The sequence below is a fragment of the Nanorana parkeri genome, unplaced genomic scaffold (genome assembly GCF_000935625.1).
Source record: "Nanorana parkeri isolate BGI_ZX_2015 unplaced genomic scaffold, ASM93562v1 scaffold700, whole genome shotgun sequence".
NCBI classification, from domain to species: Eukaryota; Metazoa; Chordata; class Amphibia; order Anura; family Dicroglossidae; genus Nanorana; species Nanorana parkeri.
In genome coordinates, this window is record NW_017306968.1 from 250107 (window position 1) to 273068 (window position 22962).

At 42.0% G+C, this 22962-nt stretch overlaps 2 protein-coding genes across 4 annotated transcripts in view; both read left to right on the top strand.

Moving 5' to 3' along the window:
- VGLL4 (vestigial like family member 4) overlaps nt 1-22962 on the top strand; it is a 125744-nt gene that overhangs the window by 98292 nt on the left and 4490 nt on the right. For 2 of the 3 annotated variants that reach the window (XM_018563821.1, XM_018563820.1), the window contains one exon: nt 6504-6690. In XM_018563821.1, coding sequence (XP_018419323.1) covers nt 6504-6690 — 187 coding nt within the window. Of the gene's footprint in view, nt 1-5318; nt 5326-6498; nt 6691-22962 lie in introns of all 3 variants that reach the window. The other variant, XM_018563822.1, reaches the window with a different exon arrangement.
- Nucleotides 22170-22827, top strand: LOC108792932 (E3 ubiquitin-protein ligase TRIM33-like). Its single transcript, XM_018563823.1, has 2 exons — nt 22170-22250; nt 22341-22827. The coding sequence occupies exons 1-2, from the start codon at nt 22200-22202 to the stop codon at nt 22551-22553; spliced, it is 264 nt and encodes an 87-aa protein (XP_018419325.1). The 5' UTR covers nt 22170-22199; the 3' UTR covers nt 22554-22827.

The following is a 22962-nucleotide window of genomic DNA, read 5'->3' on the forward strand; positions in this document are numbered from 1 at the left end:
CCCCCCACCCCTCCACCAATACAGACAACAGAGATCCATGAGCAGCTATGATACAATAATCAAATAAAAAGGGCGCCCTGCTTTTATATCGGCATATAGTTAAACAAGAAGCTTCTTTTTTTTATTACATAACTTTAGTTACACAATGTTTATTTTACTGCCGTTATCTTACTACAGAAGTGTCTCCTGGAAACATTCTGGTAAACTCTTATGTCATGTCTGGTTAATTTGTAATGAACAAGGAAATGTTTCTTTTTTGGCAGAAGATACTTTGTATGCATGTTTTGCTGTTTTGCCTTCCAACGGATTAAAAAAAAAAATAATTTAGCATTTTTGTAATTGTTGAATGTTTGCCATGCCACAGCATACCTGACGACGATAGAACATCCGAATTAAAGTAAAAAAAATAAAAATTGCGAGCAGGCAAAGGAGACCTATGTATCCCAATTTCACTAAAACAAATATACCTGCCTGTTCACAATCTTATTCAGAATGTACACGGAGCTGTGCATGCGCAGTGCAGTGTGTATTCTCTGCACACCTTTGTTGCCGAAATGAACTTGCATACGCAGGAGTTTTGTCATTGCCCCGATGGCTAATTAGGACCTAGAAGAAGCAGGGGAAGCTGTGCCAGTGAGGGAGCTCACTGGAGCGGAAGGGAGTATCTGCGGATTTTTAGTTCGGCTTTAACACAGCTGTATTACCTTTTTGATCCTGCCAGTAGAGTATCTTAATAAACTGCCGGGTAAGTTTTACAAGGCCATTGTTCTGCATTGAAATTACTCGGCAACGTTTTCTTGTGAAAAACAGTAGATGAACCTGTAGTTTTAAATGGACTTTGAGACAAACCAATTGTAACATTACTCCAGGTAACAGTTCTATCAACAGTATCTTGTTTTCTTTTGGGAAAAGGTTTGAAGCAACCCTGTCAATGGTATAAGGTTTATTCCCAACTGCTGTAGCTGTCTCTCTTGCTGGACAGCTTGGTTTGTTAAAGGTTAATTCCACCTTTCTGACCAGGTTTCGTGTTTACACCCATATTTATAGTCTGCAGCAGCTTGAACGTTGCACCTACAATTCCATGATTGTGGTTACAATGCTTTGCATACATGCACTTGTTAATGTGGGTGCATTACATTTTTCTAGAAGGTGGAATATGCCTTTAGGGCCCATTCACACCACATCCAGATCATCTCCAAACTAGACTACATTGTTTCCTGACCCAAAATGCATCCTAATGTAGCCCTATGCGATTTCTGTCTCTCTTCACACTAGCGCAGTCCGTTCCGTACCAGACCAGAAAAATACTGCATGTCCCATTTTTTGTCTGGTCTGGAACGCATGCAAACGCACTGGACCGCACCTGAAAGCACACTTTAAAGGCGAATTATGAGGAGTGCTTTTTCACTCAGCCTCATAATCTGAGCCGACCTATAACAATGAAACTGTGTGGTCCGGAAAGTGGTGTGAAGCTGTCCTAAAAGGAAGTAGAAAAATAAAGGATCTGGCAGGATCAAGAGGTAATAAAAAGTAGGATTCAGAAAAACAAAGCCAGCTGTGAGAATAATGGTTATGATGGCCGGTTTCATATTTGCCATTTTGTATTCTGCCCATAGTTTCTACACCTGATAAGGGTCTGTGTAAAAGAAAAGCCAGTGATCCTGTCATATGGGGGCTGCTTTGGGTGCCACAGGTTTAGCTATATGCACCAGCGCTGGAAAATCTGCCTTGAATTATGATGACTGGGAACAGTTACTGTGCTTTAGATTTCACTTCCCAGGTTCTGTTACATCTTCCCATGTATAATAATGGCAAATTATCTCATAGTTTTAATCTCGAGGTTTATAGTCTTTCATTTGCACTTGTAGTCCCATGTAAAGGTGCCCATACACTGCTCGATTCTCGTACGAGAATAGCGGGAAATCCCACGATCGTACGAGAATCGAGCAGTGTGAACGAAGACGTGCGACCGTTTCTACTGTACGGTCGCACGTCTTTTGTCTAAGGAGCACGCTAGAAAACCAGCCGAAAATCGTACCATTTTCGGCTGGTTTGAACGGTGCTCGGGAGACAAATGCCGAACGGGCCGGTGTGCACACTGCCCGTTCAGCATTGCGGTCATCGAGAGTACGATCTGCCTGTCCAAGATGGGCAGATCGTACGTTTTTTTAATCACTTTACAACCCCTGCAAGACAAAGGTCTTGCAAGGGTTGTACAGTGTATGGCCACTTTTACAGAGGCCTTCAAACCGGGACTCTTCTGCAAGGGTCAGCAAGGTGTTGCATGCTTTTTCCAGTTGTAGATGTAAATCAATTGGATTCTAAAGCCAGCTGCAGGCTATAATATATTTGGGAGGGATTGAATCACTGGCATGACCTTTTGGTGTGGTCTATTTTTATTCTCTCTTGTCCATATTGTATGAGATTTAGCCTTTGTATGTGTGCTTCTAACAACATGCCGATGTGCCGTAACTTTTATTTTATTTTTTTTTACTGGTTAATTTTTAAGCGAAATTTTAAAATTTAAAGGACAATTGTTTACAAATTGCATCATTTGTATAAACTGAATTCTGTACCGTTTAATGAGGTTTAAACATTATTTATGGATAAATAGAACTATTGGTATTAGATCAGTCGATAACCTTTCAGTTTTATTAGTATCTCTTCACAATGCATATAATGAATAAGGGGGATTTGCCCATTTTTGTACTCTTTGTTTTGGATTTTTTTGTCTTCCTCCTGTAATTTTAAACTTGACACATCCTGTAAACCTGAAAATGTATACAGCTTGTAGTCAGTACAAATACAGTAAACCAGTGAAGTCGTCTGTATTGCTGACCACCTGGATGTCATGCTGATCATCTGGCTTCAAAAGTTTTGAGTCACTGACCCAGGGCAGGTATGCGGATCGGGAAAGTTGTGATAAAATGAGAAATTCTTATCTGCATGCTCCGTCTGTGTCATTAAAGTGATATTAAAGTCAAAAGGTATTTAAGCTATTTGAAATGCTGATTAAATCACTTACAATGGATGCTGCTCCTTGATTAAAAGTAGCAGAATCAGCTGGTCCCCCCTGAGCACTGGCACTGATATCCTGTTTTAGACGGACTCCTTTCCCTTGCAGGGTCCTATGGAGTCACCCTCGTATGTGCTAGTAAGTTGTGTGTCTCCACAAACACGTGTATGTCAAGGGAAGCCACTCCCCTGCTCCCTCCTTACTCCAAGCCAGTAGATGGACAGCTGCTGTTGTCCCTTGTGAGCTTGTACTGGACAGGAAGTTCAGGGAAGCTGATCTGGGAGAGCTGGAGCTGGCTGTTTGGAAACATGATGACTGGAAGCGCTTGAGCAAAAATGTAAGGAGAATGCTTATATTGCTGGGTAATGTATATTTGCTTGATCTGGATTCATTACTGAATAAAGTTTGATCATTTAATACTACTTTAATTCCGTATTGTAGTGAAAGGTTCAGCATGAGAGCCAGGTATCAAGCATTTGCAGAACAGCTGAGCTTCAGCTTTCTCTTCCTTGAACAAACCTGCAGATCCAAAATTCTAACTTCACATGCCACACGGTGGTTCTGTGTCATTGTACATACTAGAGGCAGCCAGGCAACTATCATTCTAGGAGTAAGATCAGTATTAAAAGCCTCCATATTTCACTTATGACATTTTCCTCTAAAATGCTTCTTTGTTGGGCTCCCGTCTCTCATCCGTGGTAAATAGTCAATGCAGAACAAGATCCGAGAAAATCCATTCATTTCTGCTTGTTAAGAGGTTAACGCAGCATTCGCATATTTTTTCTCTTCTGTCATGAAAGCTGTTGAGACGAGAAATCGAATATTCTTCCTGGTGAGACTCGTTGTTAAATGAGGAAAGCTGTATCGAGCCGTGGCACTGTACAATGCTTGGTTATTGGCTCCGGCAGCCTTTGTGCAATGGAAAGTTCCAGTCTGCTCTCGGTGCCAGATCTTTAAACCCCCAACCCCGTGGTGGTTTGTGGGTCACTTCACTCTCTCTCTCTGGGTAAATAATCCTCTTGTTTCAGCTGCCGTCCTGCAGCGTCTCACTGTATTGCTGGAATTCTCTTCTATCCGCAAAGTAAGCAGGGCAACCTGGGATCCGTGAAAGGGAAAGGGATGCACGCCATGGGAATCAGCCAGCCTTCTCGGTGAAGTTCATGTCATCTGAGGCACAAGAGGTTTCTGCTTCAGAGAAGAAAAGGGAGAAAGAGAATTACTTTTTATAGTGGGCCTCATACTTGTACTGCAAGCAAAATGTAGGGGTTGCCCATGGCAACCAATCAGAAGTTGACACTTGACGACTGGTTTCTGTGGGAATCATGTCTATGTTCCTTATCTGGTCTTTATACATCTACGCAATTATTAAAGTTTGTGAATAACACAGATTTATAGAGTAATAACTAGGGATGCACCGATCTATCGGCAGAAAATGGCACTTTTGGCAAAATGCCGAAAGTGCAATTTTTCTGCCGAAATAGCGGTTCATCTCTGCTTTCTCTCCTTCCTGCTGGGCGCTGCTCTGTGTCCCAGTGGGGAGGAGAGAAACTGTCACAGGAGGCAGAGTAGCGCGAGTGGAGAGCGATGCGAGTGGCAGGCGTCTCTCCTCCCCATACCACTCAGCCTCTTGTCACAGATCAGGAGAGCGGCTGTGTGGGCGGAGACTGCCAGTGCTGTCACAGGAGGCCGTCCGGCGGTGCACAGGGGGGAGTCGGGTCAATCTCTCCTCCCCGCACCGCTCACTCAGCCTCCTGTGACGGCGTGTCAGGATGGAGAGCGAGGTACAGACACTCAGCAATCGGTGATCGCTGGGTGTTTGTAAATAATTGGAGACCTAGTGTGTTTACTATATCCACAATCATGAATGAACAGAAGGTTATGTAGTCCACTTCCTATTCATTCATAATTGAGGTTATAGTAAGCATTCTCTGTCCACAAGTTATGAATGAACAGGAACACTCAGTATAGAGGATTACTGTTCATTTATAACAGGGGCTGCAGAAAAAGGGAAAAATCAGGGGTTTAGACCCCTAATATTTCCCAGAAGCCCCTAAAAGTAAAGTAAAAAATACAAAATATTAAACATAAAATAAAATCATTTTTTATTAAAGTTTTTATAAAAACATTATTAAAATATTTGAAAAACTTAGAAAAACATTTTCGGCTTCGGCCCGACATATACATTTTTCTTCTTTTCGGCTTTGCAATTTTCATTAGTTCCACCTCCTAGTAATAACCCATGGTGCTTCTGCTGATCTTGAACTATAGGTGCCAGCATACATTTGCAATTGCAAAACCACAGTGTGCTATAAGGTTGTTGAGCCCTCAATAAACAAATGACGCTCTTTATGTTGGGCTTGCTTTTTCTATTTTATGGAATTCAAACATGTCTGCCTTTATTCATCTCTATTACATACAAGTTGATGGGATTAGTAGTTTACGAAAGAAAGATGAGAGGTTTTTTTGCTGTCTGCTCAGCTCACAAAGTGACAGGGATATTGAATCTGTCTACATCAAAGGTATATTTTTGCACGTGCTGAAAATGTACTTAGTCTGTAAAAAGCCACCAAATCTAAGGACTGATCAGCTGTAATATATTAATTTTTTAGTCTTGGGTTTAGATGCACTTTAACAATCTGCCATCCGCTGACTACACAGTTTGGAAGTACAACATGTACTTTGCCCAGGCAGAGCAACTGGTTGGGTTTAATGGCAGTCCCACCTGCACCACCTACTTACCTTCCCTTCACTCCCCCACCGCACCCTTTGACCATCGATGGGGATCTTATGATCTATTCCCCCAGTTGACGTGACAGCACTGTTGGATGGTGTTTGGCCATTCAGGAACCCTGGCAATGTTGGGGAGAGTCACGATTTAGAGCCTACACAGGGGTAACTCTTCCTCATTCTCAGTGGCCTAATAAAGCAGTGGGACAGTGGCGAAGTGGTTGGCACTTCTGCCTTGAAGTACTCGGGGTCCCTGGTTCGAATCCCGGTCACTATCAGCAAGCAGTTTGCATGTTCTCCCTGTGCTTGCGTGGGTTACCCCTGGGTACTCCGGTTTCCTCCCACGCTATAAAGACATGCTGGTAGGTTAATTGGCTCCTGTCTAACGCAGCCTTGTATGTATGCATGTGAGATAGGGACCTTAGATTGTAAGCTCCTTGAGGGCAGGGACAGATGTATAAAGTGCTGCTTACATTGTCAGCGTTGTATAAATATCAATAAATAAAGAGATCATGTGCAGTTGTTGAGATTGGTTGCTTTGCTCTGCATAGGAAAAGAACAGCTTCACGTTTTAAAGTATGATTTTAAACCTAAATTTTACTAGCGGTGGAAAGGTTGCTTAAGGGCTGCAAGACTTGGTTAGCGTATTGTGATTGTTACAACCAAAACACATTAATTTAATCTAGATTCTAATATTTATTGCTGTGCATCATTTTCACTGATCTTCATAAAGCTTACTATGTGTGTATCTTATCCGCAGGTGAAGCGGCATTACGGAGTGATCCTAGAATGCAGCCTCTTCAGATGCCTACTACACTCTCCAATCACCGGACGGGTCCTCCGCCGATCAGCCCCAGCAAAAGGAAGTACATGGACCAAGGAGATGACGAACTAGACTGTGAAAATGACCATGTCTCCAAAATGAGCCGAATGTTCCACCCTCACTTGTAAGTGTAAAATGTTAGAGTATTTGTGATTGCGTCTCCATCTTTCGTTCCAGGTAGATCACTTCTGTACAGTTGTATAGGCAAAGGTTTGTGGGTTGCAAAATTCTAATCTGACCTTCTCATACATATTGAAGTTCTGGGGCACATGGACTGTTATGAATGAGTTTTTGTGCAGTGATTTTAATAGTACATAATGGTTTAGATAGCGGAGTCTCAACATGTAAGTGCTATAATTCTAACCCCTGTAGTTAGAATAAATAAAATAAGTCAGACCCGAGGACACATCAGTGTTTGACTAGGTACAATTATCAGCTGGGGTCTGATGCATTTGCTGCCTTTTACTGCATGCCTGGTATAGTGGTTGGCATTCTTGGCTTGCAATGTCATGGTACCAAGTCTGATTACTGCCAGGTACAATACCTGTAATGGAAAATGGATAGAATACCTATAATGAGGCAACACTGTTGTGGGTATGGAAATCCCTCTCTTTCAACTCGTACCTTTGATGGAGGAAGACTGCTACATTGTGCACCTGGCACTTTCTGTCGCAGGTCTGGGAGAGAAAAAAAAAATCTTTAATACTTCTGACAGTTGGGCCCCATAAGGTGATGAAGTGCAACTGAGAAGGCCATGACAGATGGAACTAAAATGACTTAAAACAGGAAATTGCTGAAATGTGCTCACGTTTACAGGGAAAGTGTTTCCATTGTGATTCTCCCCTTTTTGTCTGTTTTAGCATGCCGTTATTTCCCTGCTATTTCATATCTTAAATTGCTAGATTTTCCTTTTTATAGCAGCCATCTGTTGATCAGTGTGACTGCCATTTGTATTGAGACATTGCTGCAACAAAAGCAATACCAGGATATATCTCCTATAGAGCTTATCGTTTTCAGGGAAAGTCTTTTGACAAACCTCCTGAGCTTCAACCCTGCAACGAATGAATCTAAATTCACAATTAAAAACAACAAAATAAATGTTCCTTTAGTGGCCCCTTACTGCAGCAAATGGTAAATAAAAAAAGAGAGGTTGGCATGTGAATGGATGAGGGGAAAGGAGAGGTGACTATAAACCTGGAACACCATCAAAGCCGCTGCTCTCATCCCTGCAGCTCTGGAAATGCAGTGCTCTGTGTAGAAATCCGGCTTTAATCAAGGTATGGTGTTTTACAGTAGCCAGCAACCATCTGCACCTCATTATTAGAAATGACTTAAAGGAGAAGTATTGGGAGAGTAAAATGTTCTATTCCCAATGCTTAGAGCCAGAGTGTGACACTGCATGCTCCATAGATCGAGAGCTGAGTGATCGTGTGACCGCTGATTACTCGGCTCTGTCTTCTCCCTGCAGAGAGTGGTGGCTGACTGCTCCCCGCAGGGATGCCCCCCTTCACTCTGTTCCTGCAGAACTCACTGGAGGGACAGACCAGGGAGGTGGGAACAGCTGTCTCTGGCTCTAGAGAGGCAGAACCAGCTGTCAATCAGGTAGTGGGATAGACCCCAGCAATATTGTCAGCATCCTTCCTGGCTGCAACCCATCTCTGCACTGTCAGCATATAGCAGGTTTTAGCCTGCTATATGCTGATATTGGGTCACAGGGGTACATTAGTAAATGTACTCCTGTGACCCAAAAGAGAATTAAAGCCAAAAAAAGGTTTGTGTTTAGGCTAACTTGTACTGTTTGCAAAAAATTTTTTGTTTTTTTCCTGGCGGTCAACTTTAATTCAGTTTGAAAAGACAAGTATATACAGGCTTTATTCTGTTCTCGTGGCTTAGTGCTGTATAGCCGGTAAATGTATCCTACACCAAATGTCTGCTTGGTCTGTTTTGAGGAGCAAAGCCTCCCACTCCTGGGTGGGAGCACAGCTGCTCCTCTGACACAAGGAGACCTTGCAGTTGTCGCTGGGTTTATTTGCAGTGTTTTCTTTGACAGAGCCTTCATGCAGATGAATAAAAACCACCAACAAATGGCCAGGCCAGGCCAAGGGGATTGCATGTTGCCTGTGAATGTTTGTTTCTTTGTCTCGCTGGCACAGAATTAGATGTCAGGATGCTTCTCATTCCTTTGTGAAGGAAGCAATCAGAGGTCATTTGATAACTGAGAACTGTGCTTGGCTGTCTGAGTTCCAAGCACTGAGCTACATTCCAGGCATTCCCCTGCCTCTGGCCTGCTCACATCCATCATAAGACAGGCAATGTTTTATTTATCCTTCAATAAATCATGGCTGTGTTAGTCACAGCCCGGGCCGGCAGTCTGCAGGCCAGGAATGTGTTACAAATTGGCCAGCCAGAGCCCAAGGTAGCGAAACAATAAGGGCTCAGAACCAAGAGAGTCTTATTAATATTGCTATAGTGCTTTACGCAACTGTTGACATTCCTCCTCCATGTGTCTCCAAGAAGAAAATAAGCTGAGGATTGAAATGGTGGGGAATGGGGTTAATGAAGCATTAACTCTTTGTAGACTTGACAGACAATGTGTTGTGTATTTGCACAAGTCTGTGTCTGGAGTCCTCAATATGCATTGGCACCATGGCATTTACCTAGAATTCATTACAGTTTAGACGTACATAAAATATATAGTATGTTCTTTAAAAAACAAACCCCAAAACATTTTAAGCTGTTTTTCACATTATTTTGTAACGGCACCCCAACACACCTAACAATTGCACAGTGCCACATTGCATGGTAACCTATTACCATGCATTGTGTTATGCGTTTTTATAAAAAGGTGCATGCATTTCTTAAAGTGCAACTCTGCTTTTGTAGACAGCCCGTTCATATAAATGGGCTGCCCTACTGCACCTGCTACCTCGCATCGCAGATATGTGAACGGGCTGGGGGTGTGGATTAAGTAGAATGTAATATATGACTTGATAAACAAAGACAGTTCACTGGTGTAGTGGAATTTTGGACTTTTGTACGCGTGTGTGCATATGTTTATAGCAATATGAAGAACTTTGTCCTTTTGAGTGCCTACTGTACCTATTGTTGCATAACTTTCTCCACCAAGGCATGGGATTGTGTGCTGATATCGCGTTTCTGTGCCTTTTTTTAATATATATGTTTTGTACTTATGCATTTTTTTGTTTGCATTGGGTGCATGCTAAAGTAACAGTCTTGGGTCATCTGCGAGTCTAGTTGTTGTTGTTGTTGTTGGCGCTATACAAATCCTGTATAATAATAACAACAGTTTGCGCAGCACTTTACAATATAAGGAAGACATTACAATCGCAATACAATTCAAGACATTCTTGGAGTAGACCGCTCAGTATGAGCGGTCTACTCATGCCCATCCCGCAGGAACTGCTGTTTTACTGTTAACCAGCAATGTGCACATAATCAACAGTGCTTCTAAAACTGCTCACACATGTTCCATTCTGATTCTACAAACACCAGTAGATTTACTACAACTGTGTAATGTGATGGAAGCCCCAGAGCCTTGGATGAGCAGCCCCTCAAGTCTGTGTGAAAAACTGTGATAAACTGTTGAAAACCTTTTTGAGTGTGCAACAGCAAGTGGATTGTTCAGCTGGCAGCCATTAGCGCCAAGAGCTAAAGAAAACGTTTTGTCTGTGTAATGTGATGGTCTAACTCAGGGGTGCCCACAAGGTCGATCGCGATCTACCAGTCGATCGCGTAGCGATCACTGGTAGATCGCCATGTCCTCTCCTCCCACCGCTTCTCTGGCTCCCCGCTGCTCTCCCCAGCGAAGTGAAGGAACCGGCGGCGGGGGAGGACGGAGCCGCTGTCACAGAACTAATGCAGAGCGGTGAGGAGAGAGAGAGAGACGCTCGGCCAGGATCTGACAGTCGGCGCCTCGCTCTCCCCTCACTGCTCGTCCGTTCTGTCACAGCGGCTCCAGGCACACAGGCACTAATGATCGCACTGTGGGCGAGGGGCCTGGCTGCGGTGCCATTGACTTCAATGCACCGCCACGCCCCCTCCCGCCCCTGAATGCAGGTGTTTTTTCATTGGTAGATCTCAATGAGCTCGTCATTTGGAAAGTAGATCTCCAGACGAAAAATAGTGGGCGCCCCTGGTCTAACTATACAACTCATTCATTTTGTATGCAACCAAGCAGTACAACATGGCTATTGGTAGATCAAAGCATCTTTGTTTAAAGACATTGCCATGTACATGGTCACCTTGGAGAGATGAGCAATCCCAAAGGCAGCTTAGAAGACTGCAACCAGTAACAAGCCCATTGCAGATGAGCGGCTTCCAAACTGCTTGCCTTTGGCACGTCTTTTGTGTAAGATAACTTTCACAGCAATAGATGGGTATGGCCGTATGCCAGAGTTTGTATGCACCCAGAACTGTATAGACCACCAAGCATGAGAAAAAAAATGGTTTCCTTAACTAGGAGGAGCCTTTTAAATCTTCAACACCCCCTCACTTTGGCTTGCTACATTTAGCCACAAATATTCAGACACAGCCAAAAATGTTTATCAGACTTGGTTAATTTTGACAGTTGGCGGTGCTCCATAAACCTCTGTTGCCCTAATCAGAAGTGGTAATCTTCTCCATGCACCTCCTCCATAAACGTGGATATTTGGGCGCACCAAATGTTTGTTTTTATGCTTTCAGCCACCCAAGTCAATTTAAGTACCCCCAGCAGCAACTAGTCAGCTTTGTCCATTCATTTTTATTCCTGTAGTGGATTTCTAATAACCTATTTGGCTGAAGCAACTCGTGTTTTTCATGCATGTTGGGAAATGAAGGCCAGTTTAGTTTTATAATGAAGTAAGACTTCTCAAGGGGCTGCTAATGCAATTGCTGTAGGGCAATGTAAGGTCTGTTTTTGTCTGTGGGAACACGATTTTCATCCAGAGCTACGTGTCCATGAAAGAGAAAATGACAACATTTGACAGTTCTTATACATGGGGTGTACTGTGATTAATTCCAGGTGGTTCACAGAATTAATAGCTGCTTTGTTTAGAGAAGGAGATTTACAGATTTGTTCAAGTCTATCCATTTAACATTATGGCTTGTCAGATCAAGATTAATGTGCAGTATTGTTAATACATTGAGGTCTGTTTGGCTGGATTCATGCCTTTTTTGGAGTTTGACAGAGGGCGAGAAAACAAATCGCTTGTACTTGCATATTGAATAAAAAGTTGCATATATTGACTGACTAGTATTGACATGACAGGTTCTTTGTGTTCATCTTTGATTGGCAAAAATACTTTCTCCAGTTTCTTTGGATATGAAAACTGTAGCTGTACATCAGAAGTTGCAGTTTAAATGTGTGAACAAAATGGCTGCATACTCTGTATATAGGCCACATAACCACCCTTTTATAGGAAAGTGTTTCCCCAGACGCTTGAGGGAGAGTTGACAGAGACCCTGTTTTTATGCAGTTTTTACTCGGTCGTTATCCTCTGTTGAATTACAGTGATCGCTAAAATGTTCTGCTTGGGTCTTTCCTGCTTTTGTTTCTGAGCAGTTTTTACACAGGCAAAATTAATATTGCTTTAATGATATTTAATCTCTAAAATGAGTTTTACTTTAATTTCCGGTCAGAAAAGTTAAGGAAACTATTTTAGTGTTTAAGTTTTTGCTCTTTGGTTGAGGGGAAGCCGTTATTTCTGCAGCAAGTAATTCCTAATGCATTGCCCTATGCTCTATAGCAGCAATGTAATCTAGTGAGATATTGTATTACATGGAATGGCCGTGTGCCTTAGCAATCAAGTGCCCTTTGCACTATGTAGCTTAGACTATTTTTGTATTCCCTGGATTTAGATTTAAAATCCGCTTGGTGCGTTAAGCTTGTTTTTCCTGGCACAAGTTTTTTTTTTTTTCTTTGATGCAATGCATGCTTTATTCAGTACCTTGTGAATAGGGGTCCATTGTGAATTTTACACTAATATACAAAAATAATTTGTGCCAGATACCTTGCTAGAAATGATAGTGAGGGGATGTACCCATTGGGATGCTTGCTGTCACTTTCTAATTTGACCAAAAAAACCCTAAAATGCCAGTTGTGTTATTAAAATGTATTTTGATTGAACTACTAGCACTACACCATGTATGCTTTCATCAAATATGATACTGTTCAACTTTGCTTGAGAATCCTTTTCCTTTTTTTCCCCTCCTCTCCCTTTTTTCTTTGTAAGACATTGGTTTTATTTATTTTATTGATGGTACTGTCAGGCTTCCGGAAATCTTTTGTTGAAATATATGGCTCCTTTCTCCTTTTTTATATGTTTAGACACAAGAGTAACACTCAGTAAGGAAATGTTGTAGCTTTAAATAGAGGTCTAAGGCCTGACCTACAGTTGTGTGGTTTTCTTGTTTGTCAGACTGGAGCCATTTTCTCATTTTCACAGTTCAGCTGAAAACAAAGGGCCCCTTATGCTTTCCAAGCGCTCCGCTCTTAGGGCTGACATCAGCCTTTTCCCAGCAGGCAGTGTTTCAAAATTAAGAGTCCTTCTTGCAGATCAGGGAACGGGTCATGCGGCCTCTCCTCCTGGCAGCAGGGAACGTGGAAGGCAGCGAGGATAGCAAACCCACAATCATGCATGCTGCTCACAAAATTCATTTGAAACACACCCAAGAGAGACTGCTGTACGGGGTAGAGATTTTGTCAGGATAGTAATATGGGGCTCTCATGGCTGACTAGTCTTTGAAAGTGTAAGCTCTGAGCTTCTCGTACATGTATAGCTTTTATAATTTAGTTAGCATGTCAGTGTCCCAGCACCTGCTATGCACACTAGCTTGTTCCATGCCCATAAGAATAGGACTACAATGGTGATTAGTTTGCTGCTGGGAAGTTTTTAAAGTACAACTTTACGTAACTTTACGTGGAACTTTACATAAGAAACAATTGTAGGCAGGCATTTTATTGTAGAAGAAACATACAGGTCTCCTTCAATGAAACCTTACCTTTCAACTCTCCATCTTAAGTCCCTGTTCACACATAGGCGTTTTGATGCTCAAAGGTAAGCGCGACAAAACTCTCAACACAGGAAATCACATTAATTTAAATGGCCCCTGTTCACACCTGAGTGTTTTCTCACAAGCCGTAAAACGAGCAACGCTGTAAAAAGTACATGAGTTTCTTTTTGGCAAATTTCAGCGCGTTTGGCCCCATAGACTTCAATGGAAACGCGTGACACAAGCATTTTGAGCGGTTTTGCATGCGTTTGTCCATTCACTGTAATGTCTTTCAATCTGCCCGCAAAAAGGCACGTTTCAACGTGTGCTTTTAACGTGCACAAAAATGTGCAAAAGTGTGCTAAACACGCCAGACAAGAATGCACACTGATGTGCGCGAAAACGCGAATGTCTAGGTGTGAATGCAGATTGAGCTACACATGAATAGCTCTGTATAGATTCTTGGCATGACTCAATGCCAGGATGAATTGACTCCCATGGTCATGCATGGGTGTTGCGTCATCCCAGACAGGCCAATCAAGATGGCCAAAAATGCCAAACCCAGAAGACCAGGCAAACGTGTCAAAGCCTGCAAGGGAGCTTATGGATGTCGCAAATCTTGAGCAGAGGTGAGGAAAGTGGGGACTTCTTCTTCTACTTTAAATCTTCATAGCAAAGAGATTTAATTGCCAGCTCTACACTTGCTCACAAAATGGTGACAGAAGCTAAATTGGTTTGAGGTGCACAGATCACCAAATCTCTGGAAGCCAACCCCTGGTTGATTAGATAATAATGTGGCCAAGAAGGGAAAATAAGGGTTTGTGTTGGCTTAACAGAGCGACAGATCCAATAAACATCACATCAAAAATGATTTAAATTTAGTAAATTTAATGTTTGGACAAAACAAATTGTTAAAAAGGAACATTTAGACAATGTAATTGAGATAAAAGAATTCGCCCCAATGGGGGAACCTCCTAATGACCCACTTGCGGGACTCCAAGTGGGTCATTAGGAGGTTCCCCTATTGGGGCGAATTCTTTTATCTCAATTACATTGTCTAAATGTTCCTTTTTAACAATTTGTTTTGTCCAAACATTAAATTTACTAAATTTAAATCATTTTTGATGTGATGTTTATTGGATCTGTCGCTCTGTTAAGCCAACACAAACCCTTATTTTCCCTTCTTGGCCACATTGTTATCAAATGGTGACAGAAGAAAAGGATAACCATCTCAGAGCTAGTCCCATCAAAAGTAAGCCAGCCAGCAACGTCCTCCAAGTATGTGAGGGGAAATCTCCCCAATAGGGTCAGAGCCAGCAGTCAAAATGTGACAGAGGCTCTAAACCTTCTCCACTCTATTTAAAAGGACATTTTGGCTGTAGTGGGACTTTAAAATGTTCAGTACGTGTTGTAAAAACCCCCCACTTCCTTCAAGGTGAGTAGAGACTTGGGAAAGGATAAATATAGAAAGCAGTTGCCTTGCCTGGAAAATCTTACTCCCGTCCAATGTCTGGCTTTATGGGCCGAGTGGGACTGTCAAACATGTCACCTGATGACTTGGAGAAGCACTGGAGAATATGGATACTCCTCCAGGAAGTCAGGTGTTCAGCTCTGCTTCCAGCATTTGGGTTTATGGTTTATATGAAAGCCAGGGCTGTAAGTATTACAAGTTTAACTCCTCACATTCTGGTCAGCCACTAGTCTCATTAGGTGTGAATACATAGGTTTAAAATTATTTTCAAACGTGATCAGACATTAAAGAATGCCACAAAGCCGTTTCCTGATGCGGTTTGGGAGGTAATTTGTAAACTCTAAAGGTTCCTTAGCAGACGATGTTCTAGAGAAATCTTTGCTCTCTTAGCAGTTCACCCACTATTATCAGCTTGTGCTTAGGTGATGGTGTTTGTATTAAAGGAGAATTATGAGGCGAGTGACTTTCACTCTGCCTCATGATGTGAGCCGACCTGTGACAATGAAACTGTCACAGGTCGGCTCAGTAGATCGGGAAGGGAGCAAACACCGTTGCTCACTCCCTTCTCGATCTATCCCTGCAGAGAGCCGTGACTGCCAAGGCTCCCTGCAGGGATTCCCCCCCTCCCCTGTCCGATCCTCCAGCGCTGGCTGGCGAAACTGACAAGGAGGGGGCAGGCACAGCTGGCTCTGCCTCTAGATAGGCAGAGCCAGCTGTTAATCCCGCAGCTGGGTGGATCCAGACAGTATTGTCGGGATCCGTCCCGGCTGCGGCGTCTCGGTATACTGCGAGCTGTAGCTCGCGGTATACTGAGCTTTGGGTCACGGGAGAACGCTAGTTTGTGTTCTCCCGTGACCCTTAGGAGAACTATGGGGAAAAGCCCTGACCCCATAGTTCTCCTTTTAAGTAGTAATTCCTCAGCGGTCTATGGGGCAGACTGCTTCAATTCAGATAGAATAGAGTGGTGGGTCCAAAAGCACACCAGCGAGACTAAATGCAGGGAGAACTGAGCTTTCTCTGCAGCATTCTCCGCAAAAGACACAGGTGAGGTATATGTGACCAAAGTTGATTAATACCTTTTTAGATCTGCCAACATCTATGTAGTGTTACTATGCGGTCTAGTAAAATAGAAGATAACGTGGATGATGGAAACCTATCACATCACCCCACAGACCAACTGTTACCTTTAAAATTCTAGCCATTTTATTGCCTTATAAAATATATATATATATATCTATATAGATATATAGATGGATATATCACCCTTTTTCCACGCAAAGGCAGACGGTGCTTTCACCTCACTATTGACATCAGGACCGGAAGTGAATGTCTCATTTGTAATTGCAATGTAAGCTTACAATTCTCACACTACTCCCGAAAGCAAAAATGAAGGGAGGGAGGAGCTGCAAGTGACTGCCCAGACTGCGGTGGTGGTGCTCGGTACACGACTGTAATGCATGCATAGTGGAGGGGAAGCCTCCTAAGTGCCGGTGCTTTTTGCAAATGTGATGAGCTGCTCTGCTTCCGCATCTCGGTAACACTAAAGCAGGGGTAGGCAACCTCGGCTCTCCAGCTGTGCTTTAACTACAAATCCCATAAGGCATTGCAAGCCACAAGCATGACTCCCAGAGGCAGAAGCATGATGGGGATTTGTAGTTTCAGCACAGCTGGAGAGCCAAGGGCTCTGCACAATGTTGTGGCTGTATATTTTCTATTTATGTTCCTTGTTGCAGGGCTTGCATGCCCTACTTCTGTTATTTTTGTAACCTTTTATGCGGAAAAAAAACCTGGCAAAAAACAAATAAAACCTTTGTGAAAGAAATTAAGAGGAAACTGTGTGCACAATTAGGACCAAAGAGTTAAATACGGAAGTAATCATATGATCTGAAAATAGAATATAATGTTAATAATCGTTAGTAGGGAACACCTTGTGGAGGACACTAAGTTTTCCATTAATTTACTATTTAAAATGGTTTCCTTGGCCTCTGTTTTTCTGATTTGAATAAGTTGTAGCCATGTGAAACTTGGGGAAAAAGTGAATATCTGTAGAGCAGGAGGAAGAGGTGGACCTTCGATTTCAGACTTTAATGAAAGAGCCCTATAAAGAGCAGTTTTCATTTAGCAGATTTCCCAGATGTTTCCTGAACTTTGTCAGATGTTACATTTACTAGAAAGTTTAACTCCTGGGAAGACGGTTGTTGTGGAGATTGTTGCTACAGACATTCTTTCCGGGGAAGGTTTTGGAACAAATTCTGCTTTTGCTTCGAGCCTTCAATAAATTGGCCTTGCACGCACTAACAGCTCTGAAAAGGAGTGAGGCTGCAGAAAAGGGAAAGCTGACCGTGGCCCATTATTGGTGTGCCAAGGAAAATGGGCACAGCCCATCACAGCTCAGCACTCTCCCCTGTAAAATCCTGCTGCTTGTCGTGGTCGTGCTTAAGAACCACGTACGCTGATGTGTTATTAAACCAATAAAGGAAAATAATTGCGACCTTTGCAAAATGAAATAGGATGTAACACATTGGCCTCTGCAGTACAGTATTGATTGTCACTGTAATTTCACAAATGTTCTTCACCGAATTCCATCCTGTGTGTAAAGTGTTAAGGCTGAGCTCCGGACACCAAAACCTTTCTTTAACCCCTTCATGACTGAGGCCCTTTCATTTTTTGCACCCATGTTATATTCCAAATTTTAGGCCTGAAAATGACTTAAAACCCCCCAACATTATATATTTTCTGAATGCCAAGACCCTATAGAATAAAATGGTGGTAGTTGCAAATTTTTATGTTGCTCAATATTAGCGCAACTCCTTATTAAACCCCAACATTTAACGCGGGGGACTTTTAAAATTTTTTATTATTATTATTAGATTGATTTTATTTAATTTTAATTGAAAAAGCTTTTTAAAGCTTTTTTTTTTTTTTACTTTACTTGACTGCTATCACATAGAGGGGCTTACAAGCCCTCCCCATGTGATAGCAGAAGGTCGTGACAGGTACTATTTAAGGTGATGCTGGGGGTCCAAAAGACCCCCAGTGTCACCTTTACACTGGAAATAAGCTATTGAAGTGCAGATCGCACTTCAATAGCTTAGAGCTGGGCTGCAGGAGCCCAGAACTGACAGCCCAGGGACCGGAAGTGATGCAATCTGCATCGTTCCCGGTCCCATAGAACGGGGGGTGGATTGATGAACGGAAGTTCTTCGACCTCCTCCCCAGCTCCCCGCGGACACCAAGGACGCCAGTCCCGGGCCCGTATGAGGGGCAACATTGGTCTTTATTACAGGAAATACCTGTATAAGTTTCACACTCGATTACTGCACAGATCTGAAACCGGTGCACAAAGCACACTTGGAGCTTTGCTTAAAGTTCTGCCCTGCATATAGCCTAGATCTAGGGGTGCCATGTGAACGGCATGGGCTAGGCCATATTCCAGCATTAGCAAATATTGAAGTGGCATGTGTATTCTTAATTTAATCCGTGGGCTTCATTTATAAAGGTTTTGCCCAGAGTATAGTCAGGATGATGCCATTCACACGGCACTAGCACCTTAGATCTAGGCTAGATCGATGCCAGGCAGAACTTTTATAAATTATGCACATAGATTCAAGTAAGAAAACATATGACTCTACTTATACCGGAGTAAGTCCTATGCATTTTATGAGTACAGCGTTTTTGGTTCTGAGGGTTGCCTCCTCTTTACTTTGCTGTCCTCCATATACCTTTTTTAAAGAACCATTTAGGTTCCGCCTCTCGACCCCACACCTGTGCTGTGAGACCATGCCTACAAGAATACTTTTGTTTGTAAAATGTACCAGCTTGGATATCAGCTATGCTTTTGCTGTGCCGGCATTCCACAGTTGGGTACAATCAAAGCATCTCTGGACTTCGGGTAAAGACAAAGAAGAACTTTTTCAATTTTAGGTGAATGAATGCAGCTTCCATACACTGCCTGGCCAAAAAAGTCCCCACCTGGATTTAGCTAAGCAGATGGGTATGTTCCTTCCATTGGATAAGTGTTATGATTTGGGGTAGCTTCAGTTGGTCAGGTCCTAGGTTCAGCAACGTTATGTCCAACAAAGCGAGGTCAGTTGCCTATCGGAATATACTGAATGACCCTGATGGCACAGGAATATTCCAAAATGACAATGCCAGGTTTCATTGGTCTCAAATTGTGAGAGTGGTTCAGGGAGCATGAGACATAATTTTCACACATGGATTGGCCACCACAGGGTCCAGACCTTAACCCCATTGATAATCTTTGGGATGTGCTGGATCTACAAGATCTTGGTGAAAAATTACTGCAACTCTGGATGGAAATAAATGTTGTTGTGACATTGCATAAGGTTATTTTTAGATTGTAAGCCCTCACGGGCAGGGCCCTCCATGCCATCTTGTCTTGAATTGTATTGTGATTGTAATGTCTTCCTTTATATTGTAAAGCGCTGCACAAACTGTTGTGCTATACAAATCCTGTATAATTGAAACAATACCACAATAAACGTGTGCCGTAATCAAAGCTAAATGCGGTCCAACTAAATATTAGTGACTTATTTTGGCCAGGCAGTGTATTTTTGTTTTATAGGATGTCAGGCGTAAGATTTTAAAGGGTTATTCCACTAAAGTGATTATTTAGTATAGAAAGAGCTGGGGTTCTGAGTCAGCCTCTGACTTCTTTTTTTTTTTTTTAAATCAGATATTTTTTATTTGAATTTTGCACTTTTTAAAATTTTTGTACAACACATTTTGACATTGCATACAGATTTCTGCAATACACAGTCATAACAGTAAAACATGAGACAACTAACACAGCCATTTGGTCCGACTTGCATCACGCATATAGAGTATGCGGGGGGGGAGGGGAAGGTGGCAGAGTCAGGGGAAACAAGCCCAAAACCATTTCTCTGTACTTTACTACACGTGGATGATGATTATACATTCACATGCCTCCGAATTTACGTTCTGCTCGAGTCCCGATAGACATGGGGGAAACACATAACTCCTGTCATCAGGGGGGGGGAGGGGGGAAGTGCCTCTGACTTCTTATATGTATCAGATGCTACAATGAAGTAGTTCCCAACCGAAATTTCCAACTCTGCTCCTATCCACTTGGTAGTTTTGGGTGTTCCAGCACCCCTTGTTGCAAGAAAAGATATAGTCCAAATTGCGTAACACTTCAGCATCCAAAAACTTAAGACCTAATTTATAGGACATACTCAGTGCATCACTATAACTTGATCAGAATCGCATGGATTATTATTTTCATAAACAAATCACAAATTGTAGAAATGAGTTGCTTGGATCTAGATTTGGATTGGCACATGAGATTCACAATTTGTTCATGACCATCGAGATTTGCACAGTTGGCTGCAACATGTGTATAAAATCTCCTGTCGATTATAATCAGTGGCAGCTTCTTGGCCTCTGATCGACCGTAAGATAAATTTGAAGGTTTTCCTTTTGTTCCTAAAACAAAACATACAGATATTGCTGTAAGGTTTGTATTGGAAAACCTTCCTATTTGCCGGATCGCCGCATTGTATTCTCTTTATTTTATTGGGCTCATCACCCTTTTTCGTGTTTGATGATCTTGTCATATAATGCAGCATCGGAGAGGACTTTTAATTTGACATGGGGCCTGCCAGCCCGTTTTGTGCAGAGGAGTGCGCCTGCCAAGTTTGTGAGGCCCACGGCTCTCTGGCGGGAGGATACGAGGTTGTCTTCGTGCTCTTTGGCAATGATTAAAGGAGGTTAGTATTAAAAGAAATGTTCATTTCATCCCCTTATCCTATATTTTTTTTTTTTATCCCAGATGGTCATCTATTCTCATCTGCAGTTCATTTACAGCATGAGACAGCAGGGAAGGAACAGTGCTGCAGAGGAGAGAGACACGGAGAAAGGGCCAGCCTTGTGTTCTCATTTCAGTAGTGCAGTTGGTAGTGGCAGCATTGTTACCTTGTTACAAATTAAATCTGCACATTAAATGCAAAGTTTATGGGGTTTATTGGGGGTGTAACATGAAACATGTTTACATTGCAACCCCCTCCCCCACTTTCCTGAATTCGTCTATGGGGTTATTCTATGTGCAGGCTGCTGTAAAATTTGTAATTTTACATGGCGGCTCCCACACAGCCACGTCAGCCATTCACGAATCCTTTGACAGGATCTGTGAATGGAGATACTTGTAGTTCTCAGTTGAAGTCAAGTGCTGTAAAGTTACTTCTAGTCCATTCATACTTCCTCCCGTCCCTTATCTGAAAGTCCAGTACCTTGGTACGGACAAGAGCTGGGAGGAGGAGTCTACAGGAGCCGGAACATTGAAGCCAGGATCTACTGATCACAGTTGCAATGCTTTGCGGGCTCCAGTGCAAAAAATAATTCACATTTTCTTTTATGAATGTGTGCACATTAATCTAATTTTAAACATAGACTTGCATTTGAGAGAGACATAATATTCTACGGTCAAGTCAGGCAAGTATTACTGGTCATTTAATTATATTCATTTATAGAGAAACATGAAAGGATCTCTAAAAATCCCTCCAAAAAATATTGTGATATCAGACGGCACTTCAAATTGGGCTTATGTATTATACATTTGGGAAAGGAAATTGTCTCCAGCAACCAGTAAGCTGCCAGTTGAGCTTTTTTTTTTTTTTTTTTTTTTTTTTTTTAAGGAGAAGGGGGAAAAGAAACCTGGGGTGCTGATTTCATATAAATCTATTCTAGAGACCTTTTGTTGCTTGTTCATTTAAATTACTTGCAGCTTGGTCTAAATTTGTATTCTATAGAATGGTCAGATTTTATACTATAATCTAATGTTTGTAAACTGGTCATAATTGTGATAATTGTCTGGGGGAAACAAGTCTGCTATGGCCATAGACCAGAAAAAAAACATATTTATATATCATTTTTGCAATAGCTCAGTCTTATCTGGTCTGGCTTGGACTTGCGTGACAAAATAGCATAGCATGCTAGTATTTTTGTGATGGACTGTGTATCCAGTCTGTCATACTTTATATTCATTGCATATAATAATTGAGCATGCATTTTTAAATAGCAGGCAGGTCATAAAATTTTTTTGTAGTTATGACCTTATTTTGAAGTAACACCCTACTTATAAAACTTAGAAGAAATGATTTTCACTTTTTTGACTCTGGTGTCCTTTTTAGATGATGAAAGTTGTTCAAGTTTATGCAGAATCACAAGAAATTAATCTGCAGGTAAGCTTTCCAAGCTGTGCTAACTCATGAGGTGTCTTTGCATAACCCCAGGTGAATTCTGTTTTTTTGTTTTTTTCCCCCCCATAACAGAATGACTCTGAAGTGGCACAAGCAGGAAAGGCTGTTGCATTATACTTTGAGGACAAACTTCCAGGAATCTACCCTGACAGGACCTTCCCACCATTGCCAGACTTTGAACCAGAGGACGATGATGGGGAAATAACTGAGGATTCAGATGATGATTTTGTACAGCCTCGGAGGAAACGCCTAAAGTCAGATGAGAAGCCAGTGCATATAAAGTGATTTTAGTGCTCTGGACTTCATAATTTCTGTAGAATATGTGGACTTTTAAGAAAAACTTATTTAAGTGTTCCTGGAATATCTTCTCGCCTGCACCAGCCACCTTCAAGGAGAAGCTGGCAGCTTTTAGACAGTATTAGACCAACTGATGTTTGTACAGAAGAGATGAACATTCTTTTAAAGAAGACAGATGGAGGAGACTTGTAGTCACTTTGTTTAGTGTTTTTTGTTTTTTCATTTTCTTCTTCTTCTTTTTTTTTTTTTTTTTTTTTTTTTTTTTTTTTTTTTTTTTTTTATAGAGAAGGTGAGAAAGTAAACTGGGTTGCTATGGTGACACAGATACTTTCTTCCCCTCCTGGTTTCGATCAAATATTTTCCTCATTGCTGTGTGAGGAGAGCAGTTAGCATGTGG